General features: G+C 56.2%; 5 protein-coding genes across 5 annotated transcripts; 3 read left to right on the top strand and 2 right to left on the bottom strand.

Annotated features, from left to right (window-relative positions):
* Positions 1-63: 63 nt before the first annotated feature.
* Positions 64-2764, top strand: B0I36DRAFT_249078 (uncharacterized protein; the record flags this gene model as incomplete). The annotated part of the gene is made up of 5 exons (XM_046150444.1): positions 64-369; positions 435-1244; positions 1307-1413; positions 1476-1638; positions 1694-2764. The coding sequence occupies 5 exons, from the start codon at positions 64-66 to the stop codon at positions 2762-2764; spliced, it is 2457 nt and encodes an 818-aa protein (XP_046009493.1).
* Positions 2765-3850: 1086 nt separating this feature from the next.
* On the bottom strand, positions 3851-6416 carry B0I36DRAFT_156285 (uncharacterized protein). The gene is made up of 2 exons (XM_046148597.1): positions 6120-6416; positions 3851-6058 (listed from the first exon to the last, which is right to left on the bottom strand). The coding sequence occupies exons 1-2, from the start codon at positions 6208-6210 to the stop codon at positions 3858-3860; spliced, it is 2292 nt and encodes a 763-aa protein (XP_046009492.1). The 5' UTR covers positions 6211-6416; the 3' UTR covers positions 3851-3857.
* Positions 6417-9425: 3009 nt separating this feature from the next.
* B0I36DRAFT_330281 (DDHD domain-containing protein) lies at positions 9426-13564 on the bottom strand. The gene is made up of 5 exons (XM_046154818.1): positions 12800-13564; positions 11556-12727; positions 11256-11488; positions 9888-11202; positions 9426-9768 (listed from the first exon to the last, which is right to left on the bottom strand). The coding sequence occupies exons 1-5, from the start codon at positions 13109-13111 to the stop codon at positions 9609-9611; spliced, it is 3192 nt and encodes a 1063-aa protein (XP_046009491.1). The 5' UTR covers positions 13112-13564; the 3' UTR covers positions 9426-9608.
* A 700-nt stretch (positions 13565-14264) lies between these two features.
* Positions 14265-16217, top strand: B0I36DRAFT_294132 (uncharacterized protein; the record flags this gene model as incomplete). Its single annotated transcript, XM_046151813.1, has 1 exon — positions 14265-16217. A coding segment is annotated over exon 1 (1632 nt), but the record flags the coding sequence as incomplete, so codon positions are not given.
* On the top strand, positions 16218-19305 carry B0I36DRAFT_330279 (DNA-directed RNA polymerase III largest subunit; the record flags this gene model as incomplete). Its single annotated transcript, XM_046154817.1, has 1 exon — positions 16218-19305. A coding segment is annotated over one exon (2863 nt), but the record flags the coding sequence as incomplete, so codon positions are not given.

The following is a 19305-nucleotide window of genomic DNA, read 5'->3' as shown; positions in this document are numbered from 1 at the left end:
AACCCATATCCCCAGCGATCGCCGGTGCTTCACCAGCATCAACTTCAGCACCACCAGCCTCAGATGCCGCACCATCAGCAGCAACAATACCCTCCGGTCGTTTCGTCGTCAATGCACCAGCAGCCCATCCCACATTACCAGAGGCCGCCCCCGCCGCAGATGTCTCCCTCTCCCGCTCTTTCGACTCCTCCCCCATACCATGCGCCCGCCCAGCACCAACCTCCTCCGATTCCGCAAACGCCATCTTCCACCCACTCCTCGCAGGTCGTTCCTGCCCAGTCGACGCCACCCACTCCCCACACTGGCAAGATTGCTCCGAGCCCCCCCGAGGCCGAGGCGCGGCCATCACCAACGCCATTCAAGTTCCCTGTGAGTGCAATTCCCCAGTCCATCCGCACTTTTTCTGCTCGCGTGCTGACATCATCTATGCCCAGCTGCCCTGGCTGTCACATCCCAACGAACCTTTCCCAGCTCGGCCCGCGAAGGTCAGAAGAAGGAGGCGCGCCCCCATTGCGAACAATGCTCGGGTAGAGCTGCCAATGAACCAGCAAGTCGCTGCTGAGTCCCTTGACGATGAGCCTCCGGTGGAAGAGCCTACTGCTTCAGAGGCTACACCGAAGACGAGCACAGTCTCTGCCGTCACACAGAGCTCGCAAAAGCCTGCTGCTGCGCAACCCGAAGCATCTGCTCCGGCCAAGTCTGCTCCATCACCAACCAGCCCGACACAGGCCACGAAGCCGGCGGCCAGAGCTGCTATCCCTGCTGTCCCTGCCGTACCTGTTCTACCCAAATCTGGATCCAAGGAAGCCAAGACCGTGGCTTTGTCTGCCGACAAGCTTGAAATTGCCGAGTCCACGCAGGCAGCACCAGCGGCTAGCACGACTACCGACGCGTCGGCTGAGGCGCAGCCTTCCACTGCCCCGGTGTCGAACGAGCCCGCCCCTGCTCCAGCATGGTCAGCTCCAAGGCTCTGGGCTGGACTATTCAACCCAGGAGCCTCATCAGGTGCTAGCTCTGCTGTCAGCCATGCCAACAGCGGTGCCGCCACTGCTGCAAACGGTGATGGGCACGCTGAAGCTCCCGGTGCGGCAGGTGATGCATCTAGCACTGGTGCCTTCACACGCTCAAATGCCACCTCGTTAGCCGAGGCGTTGCGTGGCTATCGTGTCAATGGTGGCGACAAGATCGCCTTTCTGGAGCCGCGTGGTCTCATCAACACCGGCAACATGTGTTATATGAATTCTGTAAGTGGTAGCGGGCGGCCTGACGCTAGAGCGAACTGTTAGACTAATACAGGTGGACGTAGGTTTTGCAAGCGCTCATCTTTTGCCTTCCATTTTACGCCTTCCTGGATGAAGTCAGCAAAAAAGCAGCATACAGTTTCAAGAGCGAGACTCCTCTAATTGACGCCATGTAGGTGCTCCCTGAAAGTCATTCTGCTTGCATCACAAGCTCAATCTGACTCTATGAAATAGGATCATGTTCATGCGCGAGTACAAAGTCATCGACTCGGCTGTATCAGTTGAGCAGCTCCGCCGCAGGCTCAAAAATGAGGAACTCGAGCAGTATGGAGAGTCTTTTACTCCTGAGTTCGTCTACGATGCCATCAGAAAGCTGCCGAGATTCGCGAGCATGCGAGTAAGTCTGCCTGTATCATCTGGACCCTACCCAACCCACTAACGGCTACTTGCAGCGTGGTCATCAGCAAGATGCTGAAGAGTTCCTTGGGTTCCTCCTGGAGTCTCTCAACGAAGAGTGCAATGCTGTGATGCGCCACCTTCCGGAGCCAAATGCTGCCTCGAATGCGCCATCCTCGACGGGCACGCCCCAGACGTCGAGCCCAACCAGCACAACGGGGGGCAGTGATTGGCTCGAGGTTGGTCGCAAGCAGCGTGCAGCTGTCACGCGGTCATCGGGTCAGACGGCCATGTCTTCACCTATTACCAAGATATTCAGTGGACAGCTCCGCTCAGAACTGCGAGTACCAGGACTCAAGGACTCTGTCACCATGGAGCCTTTCCAGCCATTACAACTGGATATCGGCTCGCCACAAGTCCACAACATTGTGGACGCCTTGAAGAATCTGACGAAGGCGGAGACTCTGCACGGGGACTTCAACTCACCCAGAGGACGTGATGCTGTGGCCACCAAGCAAGTCTTCATCGAGTCACTACCATCGGTCCTTATTCTGCACCTCAAACGCTTCCAGTTTGACGCGGAGGGCACAGGTACAATCAAGATCTGGAAAAAGGTCGGCTACCCTCTTGAGCTGGATCTGCCCAAGGAGGTACTTTCGCGTCAGAAGAGGAACGCAATCCTCGCAGAAGGAGCCGGCTTCCCCAAGTACAGGCTCATCGCTGCCGTCTACCACCACGGCAAGAATGCCAGCGGTGGCCACTACACTGTGGACCTCCGCCGTCAAGAAGGCCGTGAGTGGATTCGCCTTGACGACACTGTCATCAGACGTGTCAGAAGTGAAGACGTTGCGGAGGGCGGTTCTGAGGAGGATTCGGCCTCGTCCGGCACCACGGATAAGAAGGATGCCGCGACGGGCGGGTCTAGCAACCGCTTCGAGACTATCAACGACGAGGATACCGGCGACGAGGGTGGCTGGAGTGCTCCTGTCAACGGGGCCAAGAAATGGGCCAACGTTGCCAACGGAGCTGCCAAGCCGGCTGCCACGACCACGCCAAAGGCGAAGCAGTTCAAGGAGAACATCAAGGACAACAAGGTTGCTTACCTTTTGTTCTACCAGCGCGTTTAAGGGACCAGCCACCCCCCTCGCAGCTATTTTTCGGTGCACAAAAGCTTGAGCACTGTCGGCCGAGAGTCGACACGCAGGCTTGCTGTAAACAACACGAGCCCAGGATATAGATGTATGTATGAAACAGCCTGGGCATCCGATACGATTCCCCGATATATACGACCTTTCTCATGGAGCACATGGTCTCATGTCATTCGGCAAACAAAAGTAATGCTTGCTGCACTTTGCGCTATCCCACATTACGAAGGCGCTACGATGTCTGACTGCATTTTGGAGGGACAATCACTAAAAGGAGACGGACACCAGATGAGGTGAAATATTAGGGGGCGAGGAGGGCGGCACATATTTGCGAAGCGGAACGTTCGGTTCCGCACATGTATGAACATGTGTCTATCAAAAGAAGAGGTGTGGTATAGCCTGGGCCTAGACAACAGACGTCTGTGAATAGCCAGGCATCATCAGGTGGTTACTTGTCATGGGTTGGAACCCTCGAGGCCTTGCGGCAATCCCTGCAAGAACACCCGGCGGAGTTGCCCCATGCTGGGTGGGACATGATCGCGAGATCGCGCATGCCGCGAGGGAACACTCGACTGGGGAAATTCATTGGTGCCCGTGGTTGGCAAACTGTGGTACATAGTTCGCCTGTTGCGCCATGCTTAGCTCCTAGGTCTCCCTCTTGGAACCCCTGAACTGTTGTTCCCAATGACTGCTCTCTTCTCGTGTCGCGTTTCCAAGGTTGTACTTTGCTTTTTGACGTCATCTACCTGATCCGAGATGTGTGCTCAAGTGTTTATAGGCCATCTCGCATCTGCCTCAACACTGGGGGCCGTGCGAGAGGGTTGCCTTGCACTCAGACCAAGACAGGCAGATCTTAGATTGATATGTCCGTGCCAGTTGCTGGCGATCAAAGTTATTTCACTTGGTTTGCAGACACCGAATGAATTCGATTTCGAGAGTTGGGCAAACTGCAACGCGACTTTGCGTGAGCCTGAACACTATGTACGGATATATACGGCCTTATTTGGGCGACGAGGGAATGAATGCTTCGGCTCCAGCCCCGTGCCCTGTATAGATGGGTAGGATAGATCAAGCCTCATTCGTCCCTGAACAACCACGTCCCGCCAGGACGCATGGCCTCCCGATAGCGTTCCGCCACTGTCTGGCGGTCCCTCGCGCGTGCCTCCTCCCTATACTGTTCCTCCTCTTGTGTGCTCGGGAAGTCTGTCCGCCATGCGCCCGGCGGCGTACGCTGCCGCTGGAACCTGTGCTTGACGCGCCCACACATCTTGGCAAGTTCTGCCGTTTTGGCGTCTTCCCATATCCTCTCCTTCTCGGCCGCCGAAATCTCTGCCAGTTTATACGAGTTGTCGCCAAGCCAACTCTCTAAAAGCGAGGTGAATGCAAGATTACTGGTACTGTGGCGCTGAGCCCTAGCCTGTGCTCGAAACTCGTCCGCATAGACCGAAAGATCGCCTGGGAGCTTTGATCTCTCGTCCCGGCCGCGCACAATATCCGTGTATGCAAAGTCGACGCCATCGTTTGTCGCAGGGTTGACCTTGAAATCCGTAAGTTTCAGCTCGGAAAGCGGTCGCTCACGTAACGACGGTCCCTTTCGAGGCCCTTCGGAGCTGGGTTTGTTCTTCGAGCTGACGGGCACACCCCTTTTCCTAGGGGTTGTATGCTCCGCGTTTTGTGGTTTTGGGGGGCAAGATTGCGCAATTTTTGAGGCTCTACTGCCAAAAGGAAGAGGCCTTTTCTCTGGGACCGGAAACTGATACATCATGGGGCTTGCGGTGCGAGCGAGAGGGGTCGGTGTCGAGCTTCCCGTCTGGATTGCGCCAGGGTGCACGATGGACTCCCTATCTGGGGTATGCGAATGGAGAAGATCGTGCAACACACCAATTGACGATTTGTCACGACTCGTAGTGCTGTGGCCTTGCGCATTATCATATAATTCGCCGTCTTCAGCCAGGCTAGCGAGTCCATTTGTTGACCGACGCTTGCGAAATCGCATTCCGCTCACGTCAAGTGGCAGCGTTCTTTTCCGCAGGACGTTGACACTGAGCGGATGAAGGGCAGAAGAATGGTCTGCCAGAGTGTCTCTGACTGGTTTTGCAACCGAAAGATCTGCAGCTTCGTATTGGCCGTCGGAATCCCCCGCGTGCGACTGATTCTCCTTGGAATCCGAAACGTCCATTAGAGGTGCCCCTTGCTGCTGGTGCCGATGCTTCTTGGGCGTTCTTATCAACTGTCCATCAGCATCCAGATCCATGCTCTCATGCGCAGCAAACTTATCACTGTCATCAATGGTCAGGGGATCTGAATTTGGCTCATTTTTGATCCTCGGTCCAGCCGGACTGGAACGATCCGTATCACCAAGCACCTTACGTTTGCGGACAACCTTCTCCGATATCACGACAGGGTCCGACGACGGCTCGCTCTTCACCTGTGTAGCTTGCCCTGATTTGTTTGTCGGCTCGGTAGGCATCGGAGGAAGAGCTGGGTAGTCATCCACCTGGTCATCGGCAGTCTTTGCAGCATTAGTTGGCGGGTGCTGAGTAACGTCCATCGTCGGCCGTGAACCTCGGGTACTCCCGGTGCTGGAAGAGTTCGTATCATCGGCGCTGTTATCGGTGCGGGCGAGTCCCGGCTTATTGTCGGCTCTGATGGCATGGCCTTCCTCACCGATGCCAGGTGCGAGGCTAGCATCGCGGCTTGACTCTGGCTGGGGGCTGTCGGAAATCATAGCAAGCTTTGCTTTGAGCAGCTTGATCTTGTGGAGACGCTCGTCACTCTGTTTGGTCAGAGAATTCCACTGCGTCTGCCACTCCGCAAGTGCCTTGACCTTGCTCCTTAAGGTCTGTTCCAGTTTCGCACGGGCATTCTGCGCGCCTGTATACTTTGCGTACAAGCTTTGATAGTCATCTTGAAGCTTGCTAAACTCGACCCGAAGTTCTGGTAACGCTAAGTGGGACGTGTCGATTGTGGAAGGCTTGGGAGGCGGACGCTTCGCGCTGGGCCCGTGGGTGCTCAGTGCCTCGTTGGTCGACTTGCTTGCGAGCGGCGTCCGCATGAGGGGAGTATGGGGTATCGCAGAGCCATGTCGTGTGTCCTGAGCGAGGCTTTTGGTTGGGGACATGAGCCGTGAAGCCGTCGGAGTTCCTAGTTCTTGGATTTGGCCGCGAAGAGCGGTATTCTCCTGCTGCAGCTTGTCGACCTGGGCAGCCTTGGCCCGGAGAGCTTCGAGCTCGGCCGCGACATCGCTGTTGTTAGCCTGTGGCGCGGCTGCAAGAGCTAGCACGTGGGCGTCAGTCAAAGGAGGAACCCAGCGAAGAACGACCAGCAGTCGACATACCGGCGTTGAGTTTGTGGTCGATTTCGCCACAGGCAGCCGCCAGGGCTTCGAAGAGAGTTGGTTTGGCTACATCATTGAACCACTGGTCCATGGGGCCGGACTAGCACGAAGCTGCCAGGCGACAGCTCTTGTGCACGGCAGAGCCTCGTCAGTGGGTGTATTGTTGGAGCTGGTTGCCGTTTGGAGATGGTCGCCGTCGACATGAGGGCCCCTGGGCCGCTACACCATCGTCGATGGTTGCCCCTTGAGCTCTCTGTATGATTGAGCAGCTGTCCGCGGCGCGTCAAGTTGTCGTCATGGATGAGGCCTCTGCTTGATGGCTGCTGGGCCCAGCGCGCAATGAGCTTGAGCGTCTCGGGTGCTTGGCGCGGGGCGTCGCGCAGGCTCTGGGCGCGTGTCTGGCTCTAGCGCGTCATGCGGCGCTGCAGGGTACTGGACTTAGTGGGCTCCGGGCCAGGCCCGAAACGCACTCGAGGGCACCTGAGCAGGCAGGCAAGGCAGGCAGGCGCGGGGGGCAAAAGCGGAGCCCTGGCTGCCCCTCCAGCCAGCAAGATCGACATGGGGATGCCGCCCCGCCACCAGCAGGCACAGGCCGGTGCTGATTGGGCAATGCCTGCACTTTTTCGGCAATCCTCGCACAACAAGTCTAAAATCTGTAGAGGCTTCAGAATTGCTTGCATCTGGAGCATCCATGTGCCTCAGAACAACGGCCAGCATTGTCAAGGCAGAGACGCTTGCAGTATCAGATGGCAATGTAGCGAATGTCCATCTCGGTGTGTCTCCGATCAGCATAGTCATTTGTCGTGTCCTGTGACAGGCACAGACAGACCGTTGTGGCTCCCGCGGGATGTCTTTGGACATTCCGTCAGCAAATTGCAACATTTGCCAATCATAACTGAGGACTTAGGCTTGACAAGGTAACAGAATGCTACACGATGACCCTTTGACGCAGTTCGAGAGCGCACCTTTACCATGGTACTTTGAAGTACGCACTCTACACCTAGATAGGCCAGTGGCCCGCTCCTGGCCTACCTGCCTCACTGCTGAAGTAACCGAATGATTAACTCTGCCAACTCTGCCAGCTGGTGGGACACCTAGTAGAAGAAAATGTGTGCAGGCAGGGTCTGCAGATCTGAGTCGCTGTGGTCGGGCAATAGATACCTTGATACCTGATGGATACCTCTCGCCACAATCACACAGCGGCGGGTGGCACTCACTTGTAGCGTGCTGGGCGACACGCCCACATGATTGATACCGGGACCCTTATGCAGGCGTGCCCGCCCGCTCGTCGCCTCCCCTTGAGCCGCCGTCTGAAATTTTCCCTGGCACGAGTTCAAGCCTGGCCCGCCCCTCCCACCTTCTGCGCTCCCGGCACAAACACACACATCGACTGCAGTCTCCTCGGGCCTGCCTCATTCCTCTCTCACATCCACAACTACCTTTGTCCGTATCTCAATCCACGGTAAGCCCTCTCGCGTGCCCAGTCTCCTCGTCTCGCCCCCGGCCACACCGTCTTGCCCTCTCAGCACGCACGCCTCTCCATCACAGAACCAGCTCCAGGACCATCTCGACGGCAGGCGCCTTGACTCGTGCCCAGAACCCCAGCTCCGTCACCTGGCTCGTGGCCCATTCTGCGTCCTGACCCACTATCGCCATCGACGTCTCGTTTGATGCCTCACCCAAATCTGTCTCTTCCGCAGCCTTGTCTAGGGCCTCTCACCATTCAGTCCATTCAGTGATCCATTGTGACCGCGTTTCCAAGACACGACGCTATTCTGAGAACTTCTCGTTCACAATCTCGGTCGTGGCTTGAGTCAGTGCATCTCAACGTTCTAACCTGCTGACCACGTGCCTCCTGCGTCCAGACTCATCACAAACATGGACTTCAACAACGCAGCTACTGGCGGCCGTGCCTGCTTCACCTGTGAGTAGTTGATACATCGCCCCTTGCATTCCGGCAGTATGAACTAACAGTCTGTTCTAGGCGGCCAGACCACTCACCAGGTATGCCATCGCCATGTGGCTCCCAATGATATTGGGTGTCCAGATCACTTCTGGCATTATACTGCACCCCTGGATGCTAACTTCGTCGTCACAGGCCCGTGACTGCCCCAACCGTGGCGCCCCTAAGTGGTGAGTTCATTGGACTCTAGGCACGGGATTGCCTTCCTCGCTCGCATTGCACTCCTTGCTAATCAATATCCAACGCATAGCTACAACTGCGGCAACGAGGGCCACATGTCTCGTAAGCCAGGTATCCTCTCCACAGGATGTACCATTTGCTAAACAAAGACCTCACAGGCGACTGCCCCGACGGCCCCAAGGACACCAAGACCTGCTACCGTTGCGGTCAGGCTGGTCACATCTCTCGTGACTGCCCTCAGGGCGGTTCCGGCCCTGCCGGCGGTCACGGTGGCGGCTCCCAGGACTGCTACAAGGTTCGTTATCAGCACCCCAACCCATACGACCATCGGTGCATCATGACTAACCATGACGGCGATGCAGTGCGGCAAGTACGGCCACGTTGCCCGTAACTGCCCCGAGAACAGCTACGGCGGTGGCGGCTACGGCGGCGGTGGTGGTGGTGGCTTCGGCGGCGGCTACGGCGGTGGCGCGCAGGGCAAGACTTGCTACTCTTGCGGCGGCTTCGGCCACATGTCGCGTAAGTGAATGAACCCCGGCATGACTCTCGGCGGCTTGCTAACATGGAAACTGTCCGACAGGCGAGTGCGTTAACGGCAGCAAGTGCTACAACTGCGGCGGCAGCGGTCACTTCTCCCGGGATTGCCCCAAGGAGAACTCGGGTGGCGAGAAGATCTGCTACAAGTGCCAGCAGCCCGGACACGTCCAGTCTGCGTGCCCCAACAACTAAGGTTGGCATGCACTCGGCGATCCACAGATGTCGACCGGCTTGATGAGGAAACACTTGTCCAAACCAAGGATGAGGCGAAGAGAGTTGAGCAGGAGCAGTGGGGAACTACGTGGCGGCTGCTGAGCATGGGACCCGAAATGCCTTGATTATCTCATTCTTGGTCTGGCCTTTCCCCTTTTTACGACAGTGAACAACCGGGATTCAAAGATACCCTGACGATTTTTCCTCTTCTTTCTACTTTGGCCACCAGCCCTCCCCCGGAGGGAACGACGAGGTTTGGGACGAAAAGGATTGGGACATAAAAAGAACGTTCAATGACGGGGTCATCTAAAGGAGATGTGGCAACTGGCGTCATGGATCTGCTTTTCTATTTGCAAGTACAATTCAACACAAAATTCTTTCCGAGAGAGAAGAAATGGACCCGTATCACCAGACTGCAGATCATCGCTGTTGCATTTCGCTTGTGTATAGGGCTGTGACATGTCTATCCCTCTATGATAATATTGACCAAACAACGCGGGAACTGGGATTAAACGATGGTGCACGGTTGCAGACTGGTTCCAGATCTGACAATATCCAAACGGTGGATGCTTCCATGGTACTGCAGCTGGAAGCCATCAGTGCTGCCCAAAGTTGAACTTCAGAGGCTCGTCCGTCACCTTGGCCATAGACCGGTTCGACAGCATCTGCGAGAGCATGAAGTGACTGACATCCTCGTCTTGCCAGTAGCACATGTGCGAGGCGATTGTGTTTATGGGGTTGAAGTCGAGCGCAGACCTGGAATTTACGCACGGTCAGCAATGTTGTGTGCACTGCCACCATCACCTTTGGAGTCGAAACTTGGAAGAATGTGATAACATCAAGACCTGGGACCGGGGGGGGGGAAGCAAACTCACTCTTGGATAGCGTAATCGACGCGACCGTTCCTGTTAAGCGCCCTAACCTTGAGCTCTTCGCGGCGGAGCTTCTGGGCCTTGCGCTCCTCGGCGGCCCATGCCTCACCGAGCTCCTGACCCTCGTCGGCGCGGCTGATGCTGTCCTTGTGCTCCTCGACGCGCTTCTTCTGGAATCGTGCGTACAGCGTCTCGAGCTCATCGTCAATGAGAATGGGGTTGCTCTCTGTGCCCTCTTCGGCTCCTGACTGCTGATTTGCCCCGCCGCCAGTGGCCCGGCGGCTGAGGCTGGGAGACATGCTGCCATGTCTGGCGAGTGCCCTTTTGCGCATGTCGGCCTTCTGAGAGGCGCTCTCCATCGCTGCCTTCTCGGTCGAGACAACACCAGCCGCGTCGCCGATGTTGGTGCCAGCGGCTAGGGGAGGAGATGAGTTGCTGGACGCCGCTGCTGCCGCTGCCGCCGTCGCAGCTTGTGTTTGTTGTGCTTGACCTGACGCGTTGAAGGCCGCGACATCCTCATTTGTGAAGCCGAGACCGCGAGTGAGGAGACTGCTTGCTATCCCCGAGGTAATGCCTGACCACAGTCCAGACACGCTCTGTCCGACTTTGACTCCTATGCCAGACAAGCCTTGGGGGGCGACCGCGCCGAGGAAGCCTCTTTTGGTGTATGGCAGTATTTGCGGTTTCAATGACGACATGGCCGGCGAGATCAGGGGCTCTAGCCTGTATGCGATGGGGTCGGAGGGATGGAAGATGTTGAACAGCTGTGCAGCCTTGGGAGACGATACCGAGAAAGAGAGGCCTGTGATTGGAGAGACACGCTCCATGCGCTGCTCAGCTAGCAGGAAAGGGTCGTCGTCCTCGGGAACTAGAGGACTCTCAGACGGGGCCGCGTTTGGCTGTTTTCGAGCCGCAATTGTCCGTCCTTTGAGCATTTGGAACAGACCAACAGGTGATCCTAAACAGTAAAAGTCGTCCACCTCAAAGTCAAACGACAACTCTTTCGAGTGGCTCTGGCTAGGAGCAGCGCGCTTTGGATTGCGCAGGACTTGTTGCTCTTGGCTTTTCTCCTTCTGCCGGCAAAGAATGTCGAACATGATGGCAGAGCCAAGACTGTGCCCAGCAATATGAACCTTCCCCTTGAAGCCGGGGTTTCTTTGTTTGAACAAATGATATATCCGATTGCACTCTTTCAGCACAATCTCCGTGATCTGCTCCCGGTACGCGCTTTGGTATAACAAGACGTCCAGCGCGAGATCCGAGATGAGGGAACGTGCGAAAGCGAGGCCCTCGATAGTGATATCTTCCAAGGACGGATCTGGAGATGTGTCAGCAAGACAGGACCGGACAGAGCCATCATAGAAAACCTACATTCATCCTCATCGGCGAACGCATCAGTAAGGTCATGCTCGCCCTTCTTCTCCTTGCGTTTGGGAAAGTCAAGCATATGTCTCCAGCAGACCGGCAGGACCTGCACTCTGCAGTTGCCTGGTCCGTTCTCGGGCTCACCGTTGAGCGCCTTGAGATCTGCCGAGTATGTATAGACAGACTTGGTTGTCTTTCGCAACAAGTTGACATCATGCACGAAATTGACACTCTCCATCCTGTGAATTGGTGTTGGTCAGTTGCTGATGAGCCACGACGAATGGCGAGCAAGATAGTGCAGCATACCTCATGGACAACATCTGACCGATCCCGTGGGTGACCAGAACGAGGTGCTCGATTTCGCGCCCCTGTTTCTCACCATCCTGGCCTGTGTAGTCATCGCGGATCTCTTGCTCCTCGAGTTGACGAACTTCTTCATCCTGCGTTGCTGTACTTTGCGAGGTGTCAAGAACAGACGAGAGCTTGTCCTTGAGCTGAGAACCAGCAGTACTTTTCACCTGATCCGGCCTGTCCTCGACCCGCACCAGTCCGGCCTCACTCTGCGCCGAGGCCGGTGCGGATCTTCGTTTGAGCGCTTTTGGGGTGCCGTCGCCTTCAGCCTTGGCGGCACCTTCGGGGAATGTCGCTGTTGTAGGTGTTGTGGTCTTTTTCTCATCTTTTGCCTTCCCAGGGTCCGTATAACCCCGAACAAGCTTGACACCATTCATGTAGCCCCCACCTGCAAAACGCTGATACACGCTGGAGGTCACCCACGAGAAGACGCCCTCAGATGAGAGCCACGCCGTGTTTGCGTCCTGATACGTGGCCACGCTGTTCATATAAGTGCCAAACAGTCTGTGAGCTTGAGGCTGTTGCTGTTCCGCAGTCGCTGTTGTAGTCGTGTTCTTTGGCACTGCGTCGCTCTGAGCTTTGGCTGCCGACTTGAGATTCTCGACAGACGCTTTAGGGGTGACGTCTTGCGGGGCGCCAGAGTTGCTCCGGCCGCGACCGGCGTAGGCCCACGGCTTCACCTTCAGATAGCCCTCTTCGAGCTGCGCCGCGAGGTTCTCATCGCATGGCCGCAAAGTGGAGGCTTCCTGATAGAACCAAGTACCACGTCGCACTTCATAGATAGGGCCAAGCCAGTACACTGGAGCCAGCTCTCGTGTATCAATATCAACCTCGAACAGGTAGTCTTCGTTGACAGGAACTTTGGCGTTGGGCCTCGACCCGCCTCCCGATGTGGGATCAGACCCTCCCGATTTGGTCGTACTGTTCTGTGTCTGGGACCGAGAACGAAAATGGCCACTTCTCGATGCCATACGATCAGCTTCCGCTTCCTCAAGCAGCCTCTGGTAAGAAGCTTCGATAGACCGTGCGTCATCATTCGAGAAGGCTAAGAATTTCTTGGCTGGATTCGGCTTCACCTCCTCAGCCTCCTTCTTGGACTTGAGAAACTGTGGTTTCCTCTTCGGTATCTACAGCAGAAAAGGAAAGCGTGAGCAGCCACGTATGCGTGCGTATCGTCTACGAAAAAGATGGGGCCTTACGTCAATGGCATGAAACCACATCACCTTCAACGGAGGACAATCCGGTGGGTAGCTCTTGAAGCTGCGTCCGTAAAGACTGTTGATGCTATGGTCATCGGCCTTTTTGGGGGCCGTCCCACCTGCGGCCGGTTTCGAAGGCGGAGGCGCTGTCCCATCCTTTGGTGTTGGAGTGCTGCTTCTACTAGCACCCCACGGGTTTATCGACTCAACGGCGGATGCGAAATATGACTTCTCCGGCTTTTTGTCTGTCGTCCCAGCTGGCTGGGCGGACGCATCATTGGCGCCGGGGGACGGCTTTTGTGGTGGCGTCATGTTGTTTGACCCAGACCGGCTGAGAGGGCCAGGCTTGGAGGGGAAGGGTCCCCAGAAGCGCTGGCGGAATAGACGAGGTAGCCTGACCCCAGGATTGTGACACCGGGGACGAGCAGCTCGGAAGAACTGAAGAGGCGCCAATTTGACTGCCGTGGTGGTGATGCGTCCTGTCCTGCTGTCAATTACGAGTGTCGACAATGCGGTAGGCAGCAGTCTCGCTCGGCCTAGGATTGCTGGTCTACCTGTTGTGTGAGCTCAGGATGCTGTCCAGGTAAAGTGTTGCTCAGCTTGAACGTGGCATTTGGCAGGGGGAAGTGAGCAAGCAGGGTGCGTTGGGTCTTGTGTCGTGTCGAAAGAGGCAGACACAAACGATGCACAGGTGAAAAGAACAGCGCAGCAGCTTAACTGGAGGTCACTTGTATTGAGAGATGCCTGAGCAAGCTTGGGTCTCACATGCTGCCGCTGGGATGCGCAGGCAAACGTCAGCGGGATGGAGGAGGAGCTGGAGCTGCTGGAGCTCCTCGCAGCAGCGGCAGCCGATGACGCGGGCCGCTCTGTGGCATGTCCGCGGGCCGCCGCCTGCACCTGGACCTGCCACGTGCCTGTTCTGCACCGCGACTCACCTTGGTGCAGCCAAGCAAACGATGTGCCTCAAGGTGGCCAAACGAGAGAAATCGCATCCAACCCCACGAGCGCATTCACAAGATCTGCAAACTCCCTTCTAGAGACTGCGCCCTGGGAAATGGCCCCCCTGTGCTGGCACGGCAATCCCATATTAGTGTTGGGAGTAGGCACTGCAATCCAGGGCTCGGCTAAGGCTGGAAAGCCCATGTATTGCTGGATCATGGGTCAAGTGCTTGTGCGCTGCTCGAACCGAGTGCATTCCATGTTGAAGTTGACAAGATGCGCTATCCATGGTCGAATGCCAATGCGCAGAGCTCATGCACACACTGCACTGCACTGGTGTCGAGCTGCCCCGTTAGCCAGTGACGGGTCACTAAAAGGCATCGAGGACCCCGCCCGGGCCGGCGGGCCTTGCAGGGCTCCTGTGAGGTTTCGCGGAATGGTGGGGCACGACCTTCTGCGCCGGCCGATGACTCGACTCCGCATCCGCCCCATCGCAGTCAAAATATTTCTCCAAGCTTTGCTACACGCCTCAACCACCAGTCCTCACGAATCTCCAGTCCGAGGTTACGCGACAACCACACACACCACTCGGCCCCCGACCGCGATTCTATCAAGTCCTCGGCCACAATCATGAATGTGCTTGTGCTCCTGAGGTAGCCCGTCATCCCGCCGCTTCAGCAACAGCCATGCAACAACAGTTGTCGCATGTCTAGCGCAGTCGTCACGATCAACGAGAACCCCGTCGCAAGAGGAGCCCTGCCACGATCACGCACAACATCCTGCCGACACAGCTCCTCTAGAATCTAGCGTCGCTCCTTGAGCCTCGGGTCGCCAATACCGACATCATGGCAACCATGACAGAAGTCAAAGGTCCATCGGCCGTCGCGCCGATCAAGCACCAAGTCTCCGACAAGCTTCCCAAGCGCTTCAAGGCGATCAAGTTTGGCATTCAGTCCAACCAGGATGTAGTCAACCAGGGTGTCATCGAGGTCTCGGATCGGAGCATGTACGACATTGAGCGCGGCCGCGAACCGACCCAGAATGGTGTTCTTGACAAACGCCTGGGTATCTCGGGCAAGACGGCACACTGCCTGACCTGCGGGCTTCGTCTCCAGGACTGCACGGGGCATTTCGGTCACATTCGCCTGCCTCTTCCGGCCTTCCACATCGGCTACATCAAGTTCACCATCTCGATTCTGCAAGAGATCTGCAAAGACTGCTCCCGAGTATTGCTCGTCGAGTCGGATCGCCGCATGTACCTCAGAGAGCTTCGGCGGCCATACATTGACAATATGAAGCGCACCGCCATCTGCAAAAAGATCAATGAACAGTGCAGAAAGGCCAAGACATGTCCGTACTGTGGTGCCATCAACGGTCAGATTCGCAAAGTCGGAGCACTCAAAATCGTCCACGACAAGTTTGTCGCCTTCAACAAGTCTACTTCGCAAAAGAAGGTCACACCCGACAGCAAGATTGAGTTTGACAACTCGTTCAACACCGCTCGCAAGACCATCGGCGATCTCGAGAAACACTTGCGGAAAGCATTCGAGGATCTCAACCCTCTCAGAGTGCTCAATCTTTTCAAGCAGATCAGCCCAACGGACTGCGAACTACTCGGGCTGAATCCTACCGAGGGGCGACCGGAGATGTTCCTGTGGCAATACCTTCCCGCGCCGCCAGTATGCATTCGTCCTTCAGTCGCGCAGGAAGGTGCAAGCAATGAGGATGACCTGACCACTCGTTTAAGTGATATTGTCTTCGCTTGTGGCCTGATTCGTGCCGCGCTGCAGAAGGGCCAGCAGCTTGCTACAATCATGGAGCAATGGGAGTACCTGCAACTTCAAATTGCCGTTTACGTCAACAGTGATGTACCCGGTCTTCAGAATGCTGGTGTTTCGAAAGCCATGAGGGGCTTCTGCCAGCGCCTTAAAGGCAAACAAGGCCGTTTCCGTGGAAATCTCTCTGGAAAGCGTGTCGACTTTTCTGGACGAACCGTCATCTCGCCAGACCCAAATCTAGGTATCGACCAAGTCGCTGTGCCGGAACTAGTCGCGAAGAATCTGACCTATCCCGAGAGAGTCCACCGAGACAATATCGCCAAGCTTCGAGAATGCATTCGCAGAGGTCCTAATGTGCACCCTGGTGCTCAAGCTGTTCTCAAAGACGATGGAGATGACCATCCTCCCTTCAGAATCTCGCTCAAGTTTGGTGACCGAGAAGCTGCAGCAAATGAGCTGCGCTACGGCGATGTGGTAGAGCGCCACCTGGAAGATGGTGATATTGTTCTCTTTAACCGTCAACCGTCGCTTCACAAGCTGAGTATCATGAGTCACAAGGCCAAGATCCGGCCATGGAGGACGTTCCGCCTGAACGAATGTGTCTGCGGTCCCTACAACGCCGATTTCGACGGTGACGAGATGAATCTTCACGTCCCCCAAACAGAAGAGGCCAGAGCTGAGGCCATCAACCTCATGGGCGTCATGCACAATCTGGCCACGCCCAAGAACGGAGAGCCCATCATTGCCGCCACGCAAGATTTCATCACTGCGGCTTACCTGCTCAGTGGCAAGGACGTGTTCTTCGACCGCAAGACATTTACCTATGTGTGCATGATGATGATGGTTGATGGCCAGACGCACCTCGACCTGCCACCACCCGCCATCTGGAAGCCGCAGCGGCTCTGGACTGGCAAACAAGTCTTCAGTGTTCTCATGCGGCCGAACCACGACTCACCGGTCAAGGTCAACCTGGACGCAAAGTGCAGAGAATATGTCCCTCCCAAGGATCCCGGCCCCGGCCAGCTCAAGCGGACTCCCGACATGTGTCCCAAGGACGGTTGGCTTGTTGTGCGAAACTCGGTCGTCATGTGCGGTCGTATGGACAAGTCGACTGTTGGTTCCGGCAAGAAAGATTCGATCTTCTACGTCATCCTCAGAGATTTCGGACCTGAGGCCGCCGTCGTAGCGATGAACCGGCTTGCTAAGCTCTGCGCACGCATGCTCACCAATCGTGGATTCTCGATCGGTATTGGAGATGTCTTCCCGTCGGCTGCATTGACCGCTAGGAAACACGAGCTTGTCACTGAAGCATACGAGAAGTCCGACGAGTTCATAGAGCAGTTCAACTCTCGCAAGCTGCAAAAGGCTGCTGGTTGTAGCATGGAAGAGACGCTCGAGAACAAGATCTCTGGAACTTTGAGCAAAGTTCGACAAGAGGCCGGAGAGTACTGTATCCAGACACTTAGCCACAACAACGCGCCTTGGGTGATGGCTTCGTCCGGTTCCAAAGGTTCAAACATCAACGTGGCACAAATGGTTGCTGTCGTCGGTCAGCAGATTATCGGAGGATCCCGTGTCGCGGATGGTTTCCAGGACCGCACACTCCCTCATTTCCACAAGAACACCAGGCAAGCTCCGGCAAAGGGTTTCGTCAGGAACAGTTTCTACACTGGTCTATTGCCCACCGAATTCCTTTTCCACGCCATTTCAGGACGTGAAGGTCTGGTCGATACAGCTGTCAAGACTGCCGAGACTGGATACATGTCTCGGCGTCTGATGAAGTCGCTCGAGGATTTATCAACACAGTACGACGACACTGTCAGGACTTCTGCCGGTGGTGTTGTGCAGTTCCAGTTTGGTGCAGATAACCTCGATCCCGTGGATATGGAGGGCACAGCAGTCCCTGTAAACTTTGGAAGAACATGGTCTCATGCAGAAAACTTGACCTGGAGCAACACTGACAGGGCTCTGCTTCCCTTTGAGATCCTGGAGCTGTGTGACAGCATCCTGGCGAAGGAGAGAAAACGGTACGAGCGCAAGGGTCTGCTGAAGGGTGAGCTCCTTGGCTACGATGATCAGAGCGACTATGCCGTCGACGAGCATGAGAGCGGGCGTGATTTCTTGCGGACGATCGACGCCCACGTCATGGGCTTGGCGAATAAGATGGCCAAGTTTCGCATAGCGGCAGGCCTCGATGGGCTACTTAGCAAGCCGTCGGGCTCGCTAAAGGCAATTCTGAAGAAAGAAGAGGCCTCCCTGGGCAAGCACGCTTCCGAGAGAGTTGCCAAGGTTTCGGCGAAGACGTTGACTCGATTCATCGAGATGTGTCTTGAGAAGTACAGTCGAGCTCGGACCGAGCCTGGGCACGCTGTTGGTGCTGTCGGCGCGCAATCCATCGGTGAGCCTGGTACGCAGATGACGCTGAAGACTTTCCATTTTGCTGGTGTCGCAGGCATGAGTATCACTCAGGGTGTGCCCCGTATCAAGGAAATCATCAATGCCTCCAAGTCTATCAGCACCCCCGTCATCACCTGTCCACTCGAGAACAACAGACAGATAGAGGCTGCCCACGTGGTTCGTGCGCGGATTGAGAAGACTTTCATCGAGGACGTCCTCCGCTACATCGATGATGAGTGGTCGCCTCATCGCTCGTTCCTCACGTTGCACATCAATACCGAAACACTCGAAGGCATGCACCTGGGAGTCAGCATCTACGACATCAAGGAGTCCATTCTTAAGCAGAAGAAGCTCAAGCTAGCCGCCGAGGATATTGAAGTCTTTGAGCAGGATGCCACCATTGAGATCACGGTCAAGGACCCGAGCATTGAGGCCTTGGCCAGCAAGCGTGTGCCTCGAAGCAAGGCAGCGATTGCCGAGCAGATGTCCGACATGCTTGTCCGTGCTGGACACCTCAAGCGGGTGCTCCCTCATGTTCCCATCTCAGGATACCCGGAAGCCACACGTGCCATCATCCAGACCACCGAGGAGAAGGGCAAGGGCCCCGACAGCAAGATGTCATATGTTCACGCCGTGCTGGTCGAAGGATACGGTCTACGCTCTTGCATGAACACAGAAGGCGTGGTTGGCACCAAGGTCCGGTCCAACAGCGTCATGGAGTGCCGCGACGTTCTAGGCATCGAGGCTGCGCGTACCACTATTGCGGACGAGATCGGCGCCGTCATGGGCGAAATGGGCATTGATCCCCGACACATGCAGCTGCTGGCCGACGTCATGACGTTCAAGGGCGAGGTCCTCGGCATTACGCGGTTCGGTTTGTCCAAGATGCGCGACAGCGTCCTGCAGCTCGCGTCGTTCGAGAAGACGCCCGATCACCTCTTTGACGCCGCCGCCGGCATGAAGGCCGACAAGATCGAGGGTGTCTCGGAGAAGATCATCATGGGTCAAACCATGACCGTCGGTACTGGCGCGTTCCAGGTGGTGCGCCGGCTCGGCCTCAAGGACGAGGACGTCGAGAAGCGCTCGACTCCGTTTGAGGATGCCTGGGCCGAGGAGGCCGAATTGCTCAAGGCTGCGAGGAAGGCACGCAACAAGGCAGCACAGTAGGCACAGAGCCTTGGCTGCAGGCGTCTCTTCTAAAGAAGTACAAAGACTCATGTTGTGACCAGGAACATCTCTTGAGCTGTAATGTGCTGAAATTCATGGGTGGTGGCGGCGGCGCCTTCTCTTTTGCATGTACGGATTCTTTCTTGCGTGGCGTTTTTCGTTTGGGACCTGTGCAAATATATATACCTAGCATACAACCATGAAAACAAGCATTCATCAAGATCA

This window comes from Microdochium trichocladiopsis (assembly GCF_020744255.1).
Source record: "Microdochium trichocladiopsis strain MPI-CAGE-CH-0230 chromosome Unknown B0I36scaffold_8, whole genome shotgun sequence".
Lineage (NCBI taxonomy): Eukaryota > Fungi > Ascomycota > Sordariomycetes > Xylariales > Microdochiaceae > Microdochium > Microdochium trichocladiopsis.
The sequence above is the reverse complement of the archived record's forward strand: the minus strand, read 5'-3'. Positions and strand labels throughout refer to the sequence as shown.